General features: G+C 38.8%; 1 protein-coding gene across 2 annotated transcripts in view; it reads right to left on the bottom strand.

Moving 5' to 3' along the window:
- Positions 1–9,204: 9,204 nt before the first annotated feature.
- Positions 9,205–20,257, bottom strand: part of Ahcyl1 (adenosylhomocysteinase like 1) — a 38,162-nt gene continuing 27,109 nt past the window's right edge. The window contains exons 5-17 of one of the 2 annotated variants that reach the window (XM_005007860.4): positions 19,902–20,004; positions 18,216–18,310; positions 17,449–17,555; positions 16,549–16,665; positions 16,304–16,367; positions 15,517–15,605; positions 15,085–15,155; positions 14,372–14,466; positions 14,191–14,289; positions 13,719–13,787; positions 13,252–13,330; positions 11,804–11,924; positions 9,205–11,228 (exon numbers count right to left, since the gene is read on the bottom strand). In XM_005007860.4, the coding sequence (XP_005007917.1) occupies positions 11,222–11,228; positions 11,804–11,924; positions 13,252–13,330; positions 13,719–13,787; positions 14,191–14,289; positions 14,372–14,466; positions 15,085–15,155; positions 15,517–15,605; positions 16,304–16,367; positions 16,549–16,665; positions 17,449–17,555; positions 18,216–18,310; positions 19,902–20,004 (1,116 nt within the window). In that variant the 3' untranslated portion in view covers positions 9,205–11,221. Of the gene's footprint in view, positions 11,229–11,799; positions 11,925–13,251; positions 13,331–13,718; positions 13,788–14,190; positions 14,290–14,371; positions 14,467–15,084; positions 15,156–15,516; positions 15,606–16,303; positions 16,368–16,548; positions 16,666–17,448; positions 17,556–18,215; positions 18,311–19,901; positions 20,005–20,257 lie in introns of those variants that run through there. The other variant, XM_003479215.5, reaches the window with a different exon arrangement.

Genomic DNA, 20,257 nt, shown 5'->3' with positions numbered 1-20,257 from the left:
TTATTCTAGGGCAAAACTCTTTCAATCTGTACTGTATTTTATTTTTATTTTAGAAAGAAAGAATAAAAATGATACAGTTTCAAAATAAGATAATAGGAGATTAATAATGGTTCGTACACTGCATATTATTATCTTCAATGTTAGACAAGATTTAGGCATGCAAAATGATCAAACAAGGTCAACGCAAACCATTCTTTTCAATGAACTAATAGAGATTAGTAGTATAATTATTTTATCTATCTATCCTTTTCTCTTTTTTCTTTTCTCCTTTCCCCATCCCAATTGTTCTTTCCTTTTAAACAATTTCTTTCCCTTTCAATTTCACAATATCTATTGTACATTTTGGATCTTATTGACTCTTTTAGTTTTTTTTTTTTTTTTTTTTTGTATCTGGGATTGAATTCATGACCTCATGCTTGCCAGTCAGGGGCTTACTCCACTGAGCTAAATTCCCAGCCGCTACTCTTAAGTATTTTGCACTAGGGAGGAAAACACAATGTTTACACAAGCAAGTCTGATTTATTTCATGTATTAGAATGGTCTCAAATTGTATCCATTTACCTATAAAAGACTTGAGTTTATCCTTCTTTATAGCTGATGATACCCCATTGTATAAAAATACCACATCTTTTTTATTCATTCACCAGTTGATGTACATTTGGGTTGTTTCCAAGATCAAGCTATTATAAATTGTGCTGCTATAAACATGAGTGCACATATATCATTGTGGTATGCTGTTTTCAGTTCTTCTGGGAAAATACCCAGAAGGCAAATAGCTGGGTCAAATGAGACCTCCAATTCTAGTTTTTTGAGGAATCTTTACACTAATTTCCACAGTGGTTGCACCAGTCTGCACTCATACCAACAGTAAAGTTCCTTTCCCCCCATAGCTCTACTGACATCTGTTATTGGTGGATTTCTTGATGACATTCCAGAAAGAATGGAGTGAGATGGGGATTGAACTCACGACCTTGTGTTTGCCAGGCACGCCCTTATGCCACTGAACTAAATCCCCAGACCCTCAAGGTTGTTTTATTCATTTCTTGAATGACCAGTGATGTTGAATGCTTTTTCATATATTTATTTACTGTTAGTATTTCTTCATCTGAGAAGTGTGTATTCATCTCAGATGCCCATTTCTGGCGTGGGTCTTTGAATTTTGGGGCCTGATTTTTTTCAATTCTTTGCATATTCTAGATAGAAGTCCTTTGTCTGAAGGAAAGTTGGCTAAAATTTTTTCCCATTCTGTAGGTTGCTTTTTTACTCCACTGGTGATTTCTTTTGATGTGCAAAAACTTTTTAATAAGAAGAAATCCCAGTTGTTGATTCTTTGAAGTTCTTCTCGTGCAATTTGTGTTTTGTTTATGAACTCTTTGCCTACCAATATGTCTTTAAGATTTCTAACTATCTTATCTTTCGGCAGATTTAGTGTTTCCATTTTAATATTTATATCTTTAATCCATTTTGACTTTAGTTCAGTGCATGGTGTTAAACATGGGCCTACTTTCAGTCTTCAGCATGTGGAAAGCCAGTTTTTCCAGCACCATTTGTTAAATAGGCTCTCTTTCTTCCAGTGCACGTTTGGCCCCTTGCTCCAAGATAAAGTGGCTGAGTGTGTTGTAGTTGTTGTGTCTGCATCTTCCAATCTGTTCCACTGTTACCCGTTCTCGGACAGCGGCTCTGATAACCAGACATGAGAAAACCCCCTCTTGTGGTAACAGTGGAACCACTCGGTAGATGAGGGAGAAGAGACTGCATCTGAGAGGAAGAGGCAAGAAGCTCCAGGCCACAATTCAGAGCAATTCCTTTTAGAGGACACTTAAATATGCACTCAAGGCTGCCTGTTTAAAAAATTAATGATCTGCTTGTTATGTCCTCTTTTGTCTTAATCTCTTTAAAATAAAAAAAATTTTAAAAAATGAATGATCACTGCTTAAGGTTTTTAGAGTTCTGCTTATACAGGTCTTACTGTACTTATAAATCTATGTATAAATTCCTTTAAATATTTTAAAATGTATATATATATATTCTATTTTCTTTTAAGAGTAATTCAATTGTCTGGTAAACAAAAAGAAACAAACAAAAATTCCACCTTGTGTATGTTTCCGATATATTATATAAATTTCCATTACCACTGTATATGTAAAACTGAGTGCAACTTAAAATTGCAAGTTGAGTTACTCTTTTAAATATTCTAAATTGGAGTAAAAGTTTACCTTCCCAAAGTGGTTTAGATCGAAAATGTTTCCTAAAAATTCCTATGTTTGGAATGCGATTGGATTATTTTTTAACTTTGTTGATGCCTTTTAGATATACATACTGATCATATCCATCAAAGAGAATTTATACCTGTACATGATATATCTTGCTCTTTTATTCCCATCCTCTCTCTTCTCTCCTACCCCTCTTTCTGTTTCTTCTTTCTTCATTTTTCTTTCTGCTTCCTCCCCCACCCCCTTTCCTTTTAACAATTTATTCCTATTTCACAATATCTATTATACAATTTGGTTCTTATTTACACTTTCAGTTTCTTACATCAGAGAGACAATGTGATATTTGCACATTTGTTCAATCTATTTCATGTAAGTATAGTGTCTCAAGGTATAACCATTTAGCTTTATATGTCTCAAGTTTATCCTTCTTTTTGGCCGAGTATTAAGTACTTCATTGTATAAAAAATATCTTTTATCTCTTCATCAGTTGATGGGCATTTGGATTGTTTCCAAGACTTATCTGTTATAAACTGTGCCACTATAAACATGGGCATGCATATATTGCTGTGGCATAATGCTTTTAGTTTTTTGAGAAGATACTAACGAGGAATAGCTGGATCAAATGGGACCACTAGTCTAAGTTTTTTGGGGAACTTCCACAGTGGTTGCACCAGTCTGTATTCTCAACAGTGATTCCTTTTCTCCCCAGCCCCATCAGCATTTATTATTGGTTGATTTCTTGATGGTAGCTATTCTTTCTGGAATGAGGTGAAATCTCAGTGCTGTTTTAATTTGCATCTCTTGAATAACCAGTGATGTTAAACCTTTTAAAATGTTTATTTTCCATTTGTATTTCTTCCTCTGAGAAGTGTGTATTCATCTCAGATGCCCATTTTTGGATTGTGTCTTTAAATTCAGAGGTCTGGCCCTGGGAATTTACTTCAGTGGTGCAGCACCTCCCTGGCAAGACTGAGATCCTGAGTTCAATTCCTAGTATCCCCCAATAAATAAATAAATAAATAAATAAATAAATAAATAAATAAATATGGAGTTCTGATTTTTTCAGTTTTTTGTATGTCCTAGATACTAGTCCATTGTATGAGGAACAACTGATTACATTTTTTCTCACTGTGTGGGTTATCTTTTTACTCTATTGGTGACTTCTTTTGCTGAGCAAAAGCTTTTTAATGAGATCCCAGTTGTGGGTTCTTTGCAGCATTTCTTGTGCAGTTGAGGTTTTGTTCATGAAATTTTGCCTACATCTATGTCTTCAAGAGTCAATCTATTTTATCTTCCAGCAGATTTATGCTTCTGTTTTAATATTTAGATTTTTTTTTGTCATTTTGAGATGGTTTCACTATGCAGTTCAGGTTGGCCTTGAACTCACTTTGTAGCCAAGACTGGCCTCAAACTCACAGCAATCCTCTTGCCTCAGCCTCCTGAGTGCTGGGATTACAGGCATGTGCCACCACACCCAGCTCAGTATTTAATTTTTGACCCATTTTGATTTTAGTTTAGTGCATGGTGATAGACATGGGTCTAGTTTTAGTCTTTGGCATGTGGAAAGTCAGTTTTTCCAACAGCATTTATTAAAGAGTTTGGCCCTTTTGTCAGATAAGGTGGCTGAGTGTGTTTGGATTTGTTTTTTGCATCTTCTAATCTGTCCCATTTATCCTTTTTTTTTTTTTTGCCAGTATCATGCTGTTTTTAATCACAGTAGCTCTGTAGAATAATTCAAGTCAGGGATTGTGATGCCCTCTGCTTTGCCTTTGTTGCCTAGAATTGTTTTTGCTATTCTAAATCTCTTCTGGTTCCAAATGGATTTTAGGATTTTATCTCTAGTTCTGTGAGGTATGCTAATGGTATTTTGATTGGGATTGCATTAAATCTGTATAATAATTTTGGAAATATGGCCATTTTCATTATGTTCATTCTCCCTAAGAGCAAGGGATAGCTTTCTATTTTTTTTTTTTTTTTTTTTTTTTTTTTTTTTTTTTTTGCACTGGGAGTCGAACTCACAACCCCATGCTTGCCGGGTGGGCACTGTGCCACTGATCTATATCCTTGGCCCCAATTTTCCATTTTCTGATATCCTTTTTGATCTCCTTTTCCAGCATACTGTAGTGTTCAGTGTATAAATCTTTTCCTTCATTAGATTGATTCCTATTTCACTTTTTTCAATGCTCTTGTGAAAGAGGTTATTTCCTTCATTTCTTTCTCAGGGAGTTTGTTATTTGTGTACAGGAAGGACAATGATTTTTGAGTGTTGAGTTTACATCCAGCTATTAACTGAATTTGGTTATTAAATCTAGAAGTCTTTTGGTGGAGTTTTTGGGATCTTCTATGTAGAGTATCATATCATCTACAAATAATGATAGTTTAACTTGTCCCTTTCCTATCTTTATTCCTTTTGTTTCTTTCTCTTGTCTAATTGCTCTGGCTAATGTTTCTGGAACTATATTGAATAGGAGTGGTGATAGGCTGGGCATTCTTGTCTTACTCTTGATTTTAGAGTGAAAGTTTTCATCTTTTGGCTGTTTAGTATGATGTGGGCTGTTGGTTGTCATAGATGGCTTTTATCAGGTTGAGATAAAGACCATCCATATAAGGGGCCAATTGGATTATGAGGGTGCCATAGCTGACTTGCTGTTACAAAATGAGGAGTGGTTGAAAAGGAGGCCAATGGAGATGTGACCTGGAAAGGGGCATCTCTCTCCCCTGCCCCTCGCTTCACTCTCTGCTTATTGGTCCCCACAATGTGAGTAGCTTCTCTCTGAAGCAGGTCCTTCCACCATGCTGTTTTTGCTTTGAAGCTGGCTGACACTGAAATGAACTTGAAGTTGTAACCCAAATAAACCTCTTCTAAGCCTGATATGTGGCATGTACCTGTAATCCCATACTTTGAGAGGCTGAGGCAGTGAGTTCAAGGCCAGCCTGGACTACCTAGTGAGAACCTGTCTTTAAAAAATCAAAATAAAATAAAAGTAACAAAAATCATCTCACTCCAAAAAAAGAGCAAAATAAACCTCTCCTTTATTAAGTTGTGAGTTGTGGGTGTTGGATATTTTGTCTCAGTGATGAGGAAAGTGACTAAGATACCCAATAATTTTTATGTTGCTTTCTGTTTGAGATCTCCTAATCCAAGAGGGAATCCTGGGCAAAATACAAATAAATTTAGCATCTGTTACCTATACTGGGATATTCTTTGTTCAGTATTGTTAGTCAGCTTTCTGTCATGGTGACAACATACCTGTAATAACTTAAAAGAAGAAAATGTCTATTTCAGCTCACGGTTTCAGCCCACAATTGTGTGGCCCTGTTGCTTTTGCATCTGCGGTGAGGCAGGAGTCTATTACGGGGGCTGAAGCATTTCGCAGAGAATGCTGCTCACCTCATGGTGCACAGGAAGCAAGAAAGGGCTGAGATCCAACAGTGTGCCCCGCAAGAACATGCTCCCAATGACCTGACTCCCTCCAGCCCGGCTCCACTTCCTAGAGTTCCCACCATCTCCCAGGAGAACCTCAGCCAGGGACCAAGCTTTCAATACATGAGCTGTTGGTGAACACTTGAGATCTAAACTCGCAATGTGCTTTCCTTCTTATTTCATTCTCTCAGTTTCTGTTCTTACCCAGAGACTCCCCCTTTCTATCCAATAGTATACAAATCAAATGCTTTCCTATAATCTTTTCTTTTATACGTAATACCACCTTTGTGCCTGGGTCAGCAAACTACTTTTGTAAAGTGACAGTATATATTTAGCATTTGGTGGGCTTTTGGTTTCAATTATTCAACTCTGCCATCATGGCCACAGTAGCTATAAGCAATGTACAAGCCAATAAACGTATTGTGTATAAAACTTCCATTTATAGATGCTGAAATTTGATCTAAATATTATTTTTCTTGTGTCACAAAATATTAGTCATGATTTCTCATAACCATTCTCAGCTTGTGAGCCATATAGAAACAGGCAGTGGGTTAGACTTGGCTCATGGAAGGGCTATCATTTGCAGACTAGTGCTCCTAAGATTTCACAACCAATTCGCAAGGAAGTACTCATGTCAACTCTTGCTTTACATTCTTTTGAAAATTTAGGAATTTAAGAATTTCCCAGATTTGTAAGTTATTTAACAGAAAGCTGGTTCAGTATCCCTGCCAGGGGGCACTGTGCTATGGCTCTACTAGGACTCACGTTGTTTCTCTTTTTTTGTGTGTCTCTCACTATGTAGTGCAGGCTGGCCTTGAACTCACAGCCATCTTTCTGTCTCAGCCTCCCAAGTGCTGGGTTATAAGCATGCACCACCATGCCTGGTCCCTTACTTTCTTATTGAATCATCCAGTCCATTATTTTAGTTGGGATTTATTGTCAGTGAAATACTGTTTTGAGTAGGCATGTAAAATATTGTTTTTATTTTCCTTTATTAACCCAGAAGGCTTTTACATTTATTATTATATGGTCCAAGATGTTAAGTAGAGTACAACTGCTTTTCAAATTTTAGGCCACAGTCTATGATTTTTTGTCTTTAGAATACTCAATAAAATTTTAACTTTCAAATAATTAAATGTACCAAAATTTACCAAATGCATTTTTTCTTGACCCACTTGAGTGAATTGTTAAATTGATAACCAATTTCTAGTACTTCCAGGTTTATTTCCAACAGACAAGCATCCCACATCACCACAGATCAGCCATTAACACCAAGAAATAAGCAGATGTTACTTCACCTTCAGACCTCTTCATAAAGCTTCAACAGTTGTATCACTAATGTCCTTTATATAGCAAAATGAACACATTCAAGATCAGTTTTCAGCTGCAGCTCTAGCTCCTTCTTCAGGCCCTGAATGGTAAATGTTGGTGGCTTTCGAAAGGTACTGATTAAGCCAGCATAGAGCACACGAAGTGTGGAGGCATGGCTACCTCCACCTAGACTTCAAACCATGCCTCAGAGCACCTCAGGGACCTAGGCAGAGAACTGCCACAGAATGAGGGGTCCTACAGTCACTAGCAATGGCTAGTACAGCCATGGGGTTGAGGACGACTGCAGCTTTACAACTCCAGAGAAACCAGCGTGCTTCTCCATCCTGGTGGAGCTGTGGGCTCGACTGCGAGATGACATGTGGGCTGCTCCCAGCAAACCTGTGAGGTCCCAACTCCCACTTTAGTGTGTGTCTGGAAAGCAAAACCACCACTACTCTGGAGCTAGTCTTAATGTCTATCTTACTGCATCTTGCCTGCTACTCTTTCTTCTACCCTACTTCTTTTTGAATGAAGCTCTATTCTATGCCTATCCCATCACTGTATTTTGGAAATATAGAAATTGCTTTATTCCACAGGCTCACAGCCGGAGCTATTTGTCTCAGGATGAACTATATATTGAATATTACCCATATCTAATTTAGTTGAGACTCTGGACTTTAGATTCCTAAATTGGTGCTGGAATGAGTTAAGACTTTGGGATTATCAGTATATGATGAATTTTACTTTTGTATGTACAGAGAACATGAAATGTGTAGGCAAGATGCTGTGGTCTGAATGTTCCTCCAAATACATCAGTTGAAACTTAATCACCAATGGGATAGTATTAAGAGGTAGAGCTCTTATGAGGTGATTAAATCACAAGGGCAGAACCTCCAAGAATGGAATAAATGCCCTGATAAAGACCTGGGAGAACTTCTAGTCCTTGTTTGACCTTCTTCCCTAGGGAAGATACCATGAAAGTTACCATTTTGGAAGCAGCAAGCAGCCTGCTTCAGACACGGAAGCTGCTGATACCCCAAGTCTTGGACATTCTCACCTCTAGCACAGTGAAAAAATAAACTTTCTTTATAGAATATGCAGTCTCATATGTTTTGTAACTGCAGGAACTAAAACAGATACTTTGTTATATCAGAATTCATGGATGCACCTTTAGAGATTGAAACATCTGGGCAGAGGGTGAAGCTTAAAACTTTGGGGCATTAAGGAAGGGATTTCAGTAAATGGTCTTACAAGGCAACTATTCAAATGAGAGTATCTCGGGCTTTTACACCAGCACGGTCTCTTTAAAGAGTGAAATGCTTAGGCCTAAGGCGTGGCACACAGCAGGCATACAAAACATATTCACCAGTTTTCTGTCATAAGGACAGACTTAGGAATTAATTTACAAGGAAAAGGTTTACACTGGGTATGGTGCCACAGGCTTATAATCCTAGCACTTGGGCAAGAAGGAAGGAGTTCGGTGAGCTTAAGGCCAGCTTGGGGTACACAGCAAGTCTATAGTAAATTCTAGGTCAACCTGGACTACTTAGCAAGGTCCTGTCTCAAAACCAAACCAAACCACCAACAAAACAAAATACAAAAACCTAAAACAAAATAAAACCCTCCACACAAACCAACCAAACAAGAATTACATGGGTCTTCTTTGGCTTATGGTTTTGGAGGGAGGGTTTAATCTATTGGTCCCACTGCTTTGGGCTTATGGTGAGGCAGCACATCACAACATGACGGGAACAAGTGTTAGAGAGCAAAATTGCTCAACAGCAAAGAAGCAAAAAAGAAGGGACCAAGGTTGCATAATCCCCTCAAGTCACACCTCCAGTGACCTAAGCTTTCCTGCTAGGTCCTACCTCCTAAAGGTTTCACCACACATCCCAATAGTGTCACCTTAGGGACCAAGCCTTTAACAAATGGACCACGAGGGGACATTTAGCATCCAATTTATAGCAATTTAAGATTCTGATAGCCAGGTCCAGTGGTGCATGCCTGCAGTCCCCACTACTGGGGAGGCTGAGGCAGGAGGACTGCTTTCACCCAGAAGTTCAATGACAGTTTGGACAACCGACCTAGATTGTTTCAAAAAAATATTAATGAACAGTACAACATCCAACCTATGTCTACATTTGGTACTCGACAAATCTATTAAACACTACTAAGCCAAGAATCACTTGTCCCATCCTAGAAAAGAGGTTCTAATGAAGTTTTACAACTTCATCAATGATGACACAGACTACAATATGGTCTTATCATTTTAATTGACTTTAATGATTATTGCTCATCTGCAAGGATTAATATTGCATTCATTAAAAATCATTTAATACAAAATGAACTTTTCCTCCCAAGTTGCTCTCCACACGCTCCCTCTGATGCCAGGTATTTTCCAGTGTCCTTTGTTACATGGCTTGACAGAGATGGAGCCCTTACCTATTATTCCTATGGACACATTAATAGATACAGGACCAGAGGGCAGACCAGAGGGCAGCAGGATGTGGGCCCCTTCTTCCAGCAGAGCTGCCCCATAGGTACACTATTGGCCAGGTTATCTCCCCTAACAGATAAGGTGTTCTGATTGGCTGGTTAAGTGCCTTAGGGATAAGGGCTTCAACTGTTAGCATCTACAGAGAAGAAAGCACGGTCACACTGGCAAGGAGATGAGACCGGGTGGGGAGAAATAGAGAAAAGGGCAAAAAAGTTTTGGCAAGATAGTTGTCCCTGCTAGAAAGCTGCAGGGTAAAAGCATTTCTTTCTTGTATTTCTGTTTCTAACATCTGTTTCTCTGATCAGTGGAAAGAGAAGTGAAAATTTCTAGAATCTAGCACTAATGTATGATCCAATTTTGAAGGACCACAAGCTAGAATAAGTTGAGGATTTGAAACCCTGGATAATTATATACTTAAAGCTCATGAGCATAAATCTCATTTGACCATGCAGAAGTTCTGTAAGCAGGGTGCATGGCATGGGGACTACATCTCTCTGATCTTTGAGAGCACCTTTCTGGGGACTCTTTCAGAGTATGAGTCAAGATGTACTGACTCCTTTCTCTACACGACAACTCTCCTTTAAGATCTTGGTTAATAAACTTCTTTTGGTGGTATGTATCAATCTAAAATGGTACCATTTCTGTAAAGATATTATGATACAGGGCCTACAGTCCAGGAAAATTATATGGAGTTAGATTGTTTCACCAGGCCCAGTTTATGGTTCTTCCTCCCAACCACACCTACCTCCCTCTAAATATTTTAGATTGCAGAAGCACAGCTGATCAGAACTTTGCTCTTAAAGGTTAAATCCTAGATAGAGCTCAGTGCTTTACACTGAGTAATGGCTCAAGAAAGTTGCCTTCAGCGTAAGCTGTATGGGGCAGAGCTGAAAGAATTTGCTTATGGCTCCAGTTTGTTGATGCTATAAACTAAGGACTAAAAACACACAGATTCAGAGTTTGAGACTGGCATTTCTCTAAACTCAGTCTGTGTTCTTAGCTCCAAAGGTTCAAAAGAGAAATTGGTAACAACTAGCCACTCAAGCCATTCCTCAGTGTTAACACTAAAAAATTTTCCTTAGTTTTTACAAAATACAACAGAAATAAATGCTAGGGTACAAAACTCAACTTGATAGAATGCAGTCTAGTTAAAAACTAGAAAACAGAGAGACTAGAGGGTGTGGAGGAAGCGTTGTACTATAAATTCAAGTGGGTCTACTGGATCTTAACAAGCAACACTCACTAGGTACACATCTCTGAACCAGACATACCACCTTTACACAGGAAACAGGGCTTGGAATTTCTAAGGGAAATTAACATGCACCACCTATATCTCACCTACCCGGCTGGTAGGTACCATCCCTGCTCCTCTAAAGAAGTGATTTTAGCAGCTAAGCAATGGGCTCCTTTAAGGCAATTTAGACACTGCAGATTGTTCACTTAGAAGGTACCTTAGCATATCCTGTTAATAAGGTATAAAATTAAGACTAAAATCCCCAGACATGGTAAAGAATGAATCACATTTCTGGGTCTGGACCGTGAAATCCTTCCTTAGTGATCAGGGTGAGGAACCTTAAACCTCAGTTTCATCTAAAGAGCCATGAAGCAAGTTCCTGTGTGGTCTGCAAAACTCAAATAATGTGATGAGAAAATGAGAATGAAATTATAGAAAAAAAATCAAGAGGAAAAGAATAAAAGGAAAATAAAAGTTGTTTTAAAAATATTTCTTTTAGAGTCATGTGGTTCACATGGACTGGTCGTTGGTAATATGGTCCATTAGTATCTGTAAAGAGAGAGATTAACTGGTTACCATTTATATTTTCCTTATGAGAGTTCTGAAAAGAATCAGAGACAATAGTATCTACTTGTCCAAGAATCTCTGCAGTCAACCCAAAGGGTATCGTTTGTTTCTGTTCTTCTGCATGGTCCTTGACAATGCCACTTTTGCTGTTCTCTGATAATATAAGCCAGTGGTTTTCAACTGTATTTGTAATAGTCTGGGGAGCTTTTACAAAGTTCCTGGTGCTCCTCCTAAATCAAGTACAGCAGAATCTCTGGGGTGAGGCCTAAGCTTCAAAACTCAAAATGCACTTACTTCTCTATATTTACTACTAAATGTATAATATGAAAATTTTTCTGTATACTTTTTCCCCCTTGTGATACCGGAGATTGAACCCAAAGCCTCATGCATGCTAGGCAAGCTCCATTATCACTAAGGTATACATCCAGCATTGTCCCTGTTAATTTGGAGTAAAGTTCTTACACTCTTCAGGCTTCCTACATGAAGAAAGCAAGCTGGGTAGAGTGGTTGGTTTAATATTGGGGACGAAAGCTTTTCACTGATTTGCTCTAAATTACCTGTAATAATTAGGTTTGAATGGCCCATTTTTGTTGAGTCCCAGATATTTTGCTTGGTCATCTGTTAGCTCTGTCAAGTGGGCATCAAATGATGGCAAGTGCAAGCTGGCAACATATTCATCTAGAAAAGTAGAGACGGGATTGTCAAATAGTTTCAGGGTAACCACTCTCTGGACTTCATTTGTAGCTTTTTGGGAAAGAGGGTAAGATTGCAATAACTTTTAAAGAATCCAAAACTTGAAATACTTATAAATTTAAAAAGTCTTGAAAGCTACATTTCTGGCAGGGTACCTGTCTCAGTATTACCCAAGTGCATTTACAAAGTCACTTAGTAGAGTGACAAAATGGTGTAGGCTTATACCTCCCTATTCTTCTCTGGTGAAAGTTTTGGCTTCTCCTCAGCAGCCACAATTTCATACTCTACTCCCACCTTCCTGCAGCAACCTCCATAATAGATTAAATTATGATCGAATTATGAATCCAAGCAGATGCCAGAAGAGAGAGCTTTGTGTCATAAGCATTTATTTAGGATAAGATCTATAAAGTAACTGAATCTCAAGATCATGGATTTCTATGGTAACTAGCACAAATTTACTACTTTCCCATAGTAAATTTCCTTTAAAAAAAAAAATTAACAGAGAATAAACCCAAGTAAAATGAAACAGAATAAAACTAATCTAAACAAAACAGTAAAAGTGATACTTCAAAACAACTTCAAAATAAGACAATAGGAAAATAAGACAAAATAAGATAATAGGAAATCAACAGTGGCTACCATAATTTCCTTTTATGAATATGAATAAAAAAAATTTGAGGTTGCAGGTGACCAAAGCAAGATACTTTTTAGCTTTAAGTCAGGCATTTGGACTGGCCAGTAAGAGATGAGAGATGGATATAGACACAGAAAGTATAAGAGATGCATTATATCACATGAACTAAACTGTCTTCTAGAATAAACACCTGTTGCATAGGAGGTGAGACAAAGGATGGACTAGAAAACTTGGTTCTGTTTCTCTTATTTGGCCCCAGGCTATACTCAACTACACTAGAAGTTTACTCATTTTGATAAAGCTATGTGACAATAAGAGCAACCACTTTAAACCACTGTAACTCATTAGTTGTCATTCCTACAACCTGCAATGTTTATTATTATTTTCACTTAATTGATAAAGAATAGGAGATTCATGGATATTAAGCTTATCCTGAGGTCAAATAACTAGTAAACACTAGAAGGAAAATCAGAACTCTGACTCTAAATCTGTGCTCTTCATAACAGTCATTTTATCAAACAATGTAGCCATCTAGGGATCAATGTAGGTTTCCTGTTTTTTACTCACCCATTTTCTGTCTTTGTTTTTTTTTTTTTTTGGTACCAGGGATCGAACTCATGACCTTGCAATTGCCAGGCAAGTGCTTGTGCTGCTACTCTAAATCCCTGGCCAACTCACCCATTTTCTTAGGAAGTAGGTATACATCCTGTTTGTATCGTCCTTCTGGTGCATTATAGAGTTCTATCAGTGCCAAGGCCTAACATGGGAAAAGAGGGCCAGAAAATAAAATCATTTCATAAGAATATAAAAATTAAAGAAAGTTTAACAATGACTTGGGACAAATACTACAGTAACCTGTCCTCATGACAACACTAGGACTCTGCTTATATTAAAGGACAGCACACACTGTAAGAGGGTTTACATATGCTTTTGTTTAGTTCCTGAAAAAAGAACAAGTTAAATATAATTAAGCTGGAACACTATACTTCACTGAACAGACAATTCAGAGAAACAGTGACTGAGAAAGTCTAAGTCTCAGCAACTTCTGAAGAAAAGAACAGGTTGGTAAGTATGTACCACAGCACACTCTCATGAGAAATCTCATCCATGCTCGCCTGAAGGTAAATGGGCCTTCTGCTGCATACCTGTGTCGTAGCTGTGATGGACAGAACAAAGGTGGGAACTGTGGAGCAGCTCAAATTGAGCAGACGACCCTAGAGAGGTAAGAGAGAATCCTGGGGTGAACTGTTGCTCCTCTCAGATTCCAGGGAAATACAAGTCAAGTAAATGCAGGAAAGGACTTCATACCCCTCTATACTCAGTTGGAAGAGGAGGAATTACACTTCCAGATTGGGACTCTGGCTTTTATCCTATTTTCTGCAAATCCGTCTGAGTGTGAAAGGCTGAAAATCAGCTATGGTCAGGAAATAATATGTTACTTAGTAAAAAGTAGATACTCTTTGGACTCTATTTTGTGGAAGAGACTATTTGAGAAATATCCTTTCATCCTAAGATAGATTTCAGGTGCACACAGGCCCAGTACTTTCCCGCTGCCTCCCCTCCCTCTGTGGGTCCAATACACTGCTTGCACCGCTCTGCCAAGAGTCTTCTGTGTACCTCCGCCAGGAGGACGACACGCTTGCCATCTGGCCAGATGACATGGTCCACCTGAGAACGTACTCGCTCCCACGTCAGTTCTGGAGTACGGAGACTGGTCTGAAAGGAAGAAGGCACAGCTGACTATGGCTCCAATGGAAGGCAGAGGAAAAAGAACTAGCAAAACTGACAGAAGCCTTACCACATCAATTTCTGTGTTGGAGTGGCCCATATTGCATACGATGCAACTGTTTTTCATGCGATCCAAGTGCTCCCGAGTCACTACATTTTTATTTCCTAAAAATAAAGATGGGTGGCTGAGGGAAGAGATACAAGATACTGGGGAACAAAGGCACTGACAGTTTTTGGTTAGAACACAGGAGGAAACATGCTGGTTTTAAAGAGCTTTTTTACACTAGGAGAAATGTACACAGCAGCTAGTGATCATCAATGACAATCTTGACGAGGCTGACGTGCAGTTGAAGTAGATACTATCTGAGGAAATAAAGAAAACCCAGGGGACAGGCCAAGCCTGAGGACCAGGTGACTATTCCCCAGCCTGAGGGCTCCAGGTGGGACCCAGCTGGGTGCAGGAGCTTCAAGAGGCAGGCAGAGCTGACCCCAACTGGACATGCGATGGCTCTGCACCTTCCTCACTCACCATGCTCTGAGGACCCTGTGGTGTCTCACCCACCTCCCTGTTCCTTCCCTGTCTCTACCTCCTGCTGAGGGGAAAAATGGCAGTATAAAAATTAACCAGGGAAAAAAGGAATTTCCCTCTGAAAAACATGCTAAGGTTCTGATAGGTTACTACAGATCTAAGGCTTTATACTGAGCCCCCGTTTATACAGTATCTGAAAGTCAGGTCCCTTCTGGAAGTTAGCTGTGAAGTTAACACCAACGCATGACACATACCTGTGCAAGTTATTACAACGTCAACTTGCCGGATGACTTCATTTAGTTTTACCACTCTGAACCCATCCATGCTGGAACAAAAGGAAGACACACTATGAGCAAAGCAGGGAGGCAGTGGGAGGGATGCTGGTCACAGAGTGAGACAACAAAACCTCCTCTAAAGTCAAAGCCAGCGCTATCTCCTCGGGATGCCAGTGATAGGCTTGCCAAACTATATACACACATGCTGGCTTCTTCAGAGCCCTAAGACTCCATCTAGGAAGAGATAACGTGAAGAGGCTAGGAGACCCCAGGATTAGAGTGAAAGGATGGAGCAATGCAAGTCCTCTCTATCCCTGGGCGTATTCTACAAAAAAGTGATGAATAGAAAGTATCTCAGAACACAAAGTATATGGAGTGAATCTAATAGTATTATCATCACTCTATTCTTACCAGGCCTGCAGAGCACATATGGGATCAATTTCTGTGATGTAGACGATTGCTCCAAGGGCCTTGAGAGCCGCACAGCAGCCCTTCCCTACCTGCCAATCATAAGAAAGGTCAGGTTACCAGGTTGATGCAAAGCACGTCTGCTGGGGAGTCAGGCTCTTTGGGAGACAGAAATTAACATTCCTGGTATCACCAATCATATAGTGAGCACTTGCAGGGAGGCTCCAACCCCAAGCAGAGCAGAAACAGACCCAGATCACATTCTGAACTTCACTGGGAGAGGTAATTAGCAGATGTGTCATAGCAAGCATGAGGTTTTGGATAACTGATATTATTAGGAAAATAAGGCCTGTAACCTCTAATTTCTTATTCCAGAAAAAACTGGTAATTCGTATTTGCATCTATTCAACAACAGCCTCCCAGTTCAAGAATTTCTGTGGGCCATTGCTAGATTAATAAAATACGTAACTTATTCTGGTTCAGAGACACTCAACCGTATGCTCCTTCCTACGACTGTATGTCATGTGTGAGGTTAAAACCCTGTATATTCACTTGTATTACATCCTACAGAAGGTTGCTGTTACAATTAAGAGAAAAATGATGCTGATATTTCATTTCACAGGACAAACTGGTGATACTGGAGAACTCAATTCATTTTGTATGTCTCTATTCATGAGTCTGAATAAGACTTTTGCTATTATTCTCATACTACCCAATATTTTTTTTTCATCCACCCAGTATTTCTAAGATGTCTACCAAGGGACAGAGATATTGAGGCTCAGCTGTTTACCTCACCATAGCCACACACCACCACTTGTTTCCCACCAAACATCACATCTGTGGTCCTCTTCAGGCTGTGGAAACATAAGGGTTCAACTCAAAGTTCAACTCACGCCCTCTGAAAAAAGTTAAAGTGTGGTTTTAAAGCAAAAAGAAGTCCAGGAGACAAGACTGCAATGATACCAGACTAACACTGAAACCCAATCTAACTCTAACCCCTTTAAAAAGTTTGAATATATGTACATTTCAACCTACCCATCCAAAATGGATTCTCGGCAGCAATACAAGTTATCAAACTTCTGTTTGGTAACAGAATCGTTGACATTCATTGCCGGAACACAGAGCTTCCCAGCTTTGGAGAGTTGATATAGCCTAAAAGGACAAGAGGCCACAAAAACAAACAAAAACCAAGTGAGCTGCAAAAACGTAATACATGGCGAAATCAGTGTCATTCTTTTCAAATTCTATGCTGCCCGTCCCAGTCTTTATTACTGCCCAAAGATACTAGTAAACATCATCATTTCCTTATCATCTCTCCTGACTTTCATCCTTTTCCCTCTACCTTTAAATTTTGGAAGGACCATAAGAAGCCTTTCAGTTGAAGAAGTTTAATTCTATTCCTTAAAGGGGATATCACATCCTTAGGCCGCATTTCTTCATTTTTACAACCATGCCTACTTCTGATAAATGAATCCTGATTTGGTGTGTGTGTGAACACGCAAGCACGTGCAATGCACTCTCTAATTGAGAAATACTTCTAGGTATATTTTAGGAATTTTCTTCAAGCTAAGATTATTTTACCCAGTTTCACTTTTTGTAATAATACGTAGTTTTACAGTTTTTCATATTCCAAACACAAAATTATAACACAATGTTGAGTTTTTCAAGATAGCATTCATTCCTTACTCCCTTGGCCCAGAACACTATTTAGAATTACTCAGGGAAGTAAATAAGAGAGAAAAATGTGTCAACTAGAACCTGAAAACTTTCTTCTAGCATCACCTTAATTTTTCAAGAGTAAAAACTCAGTTTTATCTACTGAAGATATTCCCATTTCGTTATTGCACATCTGAGACACAGCCCTAAAGCCTAACAGAGATCAGGAGAATTTGCTGAGGCAAGGACACAAGGGGCAGCTACTCCAGAATCTGTTACCTGTGCACACCAGTCACGCTCTCTTCCACAATGCCTCGGATCTTCTTAAACACGTTTGGATACTTCTTATAAACCCAGTGGGTTAAGTCTCCCCCATCATCCAGGATCTACAGAACAGCCAGAAGACTTCTATGGGCATTCAGGCTGCTAGAGCTGGGGGGAACTTTGAGCCCACTTTCTGTACTAGTGAGACAGCCCTGTGTTTTTGGAAGAGCAGTCCTTAGAGCTTCTTGAACAGGCTTGGGACAGTGGAAATATAGTTGGATTTGTTGTTGAAAGTGGTTTAAATGATTCCTATGTTTGCTCTAGGCTATCATGAAGAGTATCAGGCTAGTTGCAGACTCCTTTTTAGTCTAGAGTCTTGAAATATATCCCCTTTGCAAAAAAGTGAGAGCTGGGGCAGGCAGGAAGGAAAGAAATCAGATTCCTACTCCACACAGGGGCCACATCATTTCCTTCTATTTCGTTTGCTGTGTTTGAGCCACATGTTCAGCTAGTATTACCCTTCCCCCACCTTTCCATTTAGTACTAGACCTATCTTTTTCCTTTTCTTCTCTTTCTTTCTTTTTTCTTTTTTTTTGTTGCTGGGATAAAATCCAGGGCCTTGCACATCTCTGACCCATTCTGAGTAGATTTCAAACTAAATATTTAGCAACAAAGTCAGTGTATAAGACCAAACACTCAAAACATATTTAGGGAATCATGCTTTGGTGGAAAAAATGAAATAAATCTATAACCAAAAATGTAAGATGGACATGCATTATTACCATGTTGGCCTGCCACCCATCCATGTTCACACAGCGGTCAATACACCACCAGAAATCATCTTCTGACTCCCCCTTCCAAGCAAACACTGCAACTCCTATAGAGATAGAAATAAATTAGCTAATTCTTCTTCCCAGGAGGCATGTCATTTACCAGTAACAATTTCTGAGATCCATGTGGAGAGGAAAGGAAAACAGAGACTACTCTGGTGAGCAAAAAACTTAAATATTTACTCTCACTGGGCCAATTTTATACTCTGAACTCTATCATAAGGAGATGAAATAAAAGGGGGATCAAAACAAAGTTGTTCTCTGGATCATCATCATCATCATCATCATCATCATCTGGATTTTTCTGAGACAGAATCTCACATTATATAGTTTAGGCCGGGCTTAAACTCACTATGTAGCCAAGGACTATGTAGCCAAGGCTGGCCTCAAACACTTGCGGCGATCCTCCAGCCTCAGTCTCCCAAGTGCTGGGAATATAGATGTGTGGCACCACACCTGGCTGGAGTACTATGTGAACAAACATCTTGTAACAACCTAAATATTCAACATCAGGAAAATAAAGTCACATGACCATATTGAACAAACAGTACAAATGGTGCTGTCAGTTTTCAGTGATACAGAAAATGACTACTCAGTTATCCAGATATTCCTTGTTAATGATCTATTTGTGTTAATTAATGACTGTTCAGACAACTAATGCGCACTGTTTGGACTTATGACCTGCCTCATGAATTTATGACTCATCTTTTTTGGTACAATCTGTACATTTGGTTTACAAAGCCCTAATGTCTTGTTTTTTTCTTAATACAGTACTGTAGTTTTATGTTATTATACATTATAGTACTGAGTATAAGAGTTATGCAAATGAAAGCAAAGTTATCAAGTTGGAGTTCCCTTTGCCTATTTTCATGTTCTAAATATTACACAGTATACATTACATATAATTTCTTATTTAGTGACCAATTCATTTAATGACTTAGCCACAGAGACAGGACTTGGTCATTAACCAAGGAATATTTGTATATTGAAGAATGTCTACATACTAAAATTTAGTTCATCAATGTAAAACAGAAAAAAGGGACAAGTTCATCAGATAGCTCTATGTAACCGGATTATAAATGTTTTTCAATTTCCTAAATTTTCTACAATAAACACTTACCAGATGAGAACAAGCAAGAAAGACAAAAGTAATACTATATGTTACTTTCTGAAAGTCCTAGGAGATGGCAGGTTCTCAGAAAGACTCTATGTTGACTAACAGTTTTGCAATACAAATTATTTTGTATCTGATAAACGTACAGAAGAGCATATATTTTCAGTGGGATATTATCAATATAAAAGGTATTGCTCACTTATGTTCTCTCCAAATTGATGAGACTTGATGAAAATAAACCAGGTGAATTCATACAGTTTAATATTCTTCTTTGCTCATTTAATGTCAAAATTGGGCATTTCCACATGTTCCTGAACTTTTCAAAGATTATTTTTCATGACTACATAATACTCTATCGCAGAGACTTGCTTTTATTATCTATTTTCTTCCTGTTGATGTTTTTATTATCATTCAAATTTTACAGTCCTTAGATGTACATGATAATGTAATGACAATTTTGATACATAAAAAGTATGTCTAGATAATTCATTTCAGGCAAATGTAGTGAAAAAAACTGAGCTTACCAGCTTCAGCCAGTGCTGCAGCCACTTCATTCTGAGTTGAATAGATATTGCAAGCAGACCAGCGGCACTGAGCCCCCAGAGCACAGAGTGTTTCAATCAACACCTGTATGGATGTGTAGGACAAGAGGTTAAGAAAGGGGCCTGGGAAAGCTTCATTCAGCACTCTGTGGCAATCGCTGCTACACTGGGGCATTCATTATAAAAGGGTATAATCCAGTAGACACCTGTAGTCCCAGTGTACTGGGAAGCTGAGGCAGAAGGACTGAAAATTCAAGCTTAGCCTGGGCAATTTAGCAAGACCCTGTTACCAAAGAAAAAAATTAAAAAAGGGTTGGAGATGTAGCTTAGCATGAAGG

This window comes from Cavia porcellus, unplaced genomic scaffold (assembly GCF_034190915.1).
Source record: "Cavia porcellus strain 051 isolate PalLab524CR breed Dunkin Hartley unplaced genomic scaffold, mCavPor4.1 scaffold_1, whole genome shotgun sequence".
Classification (NCBI taxonomy): Eukaryota; Metazoa; Chordata; class Mammalia; order Rodentia; family Caviidae; genus Cavia; species Cavia porcellus.
Note: the sequence above shows the minus strand (reverse complement) of the source record. Positions and strands in the feature narration are given on the sequence as shown.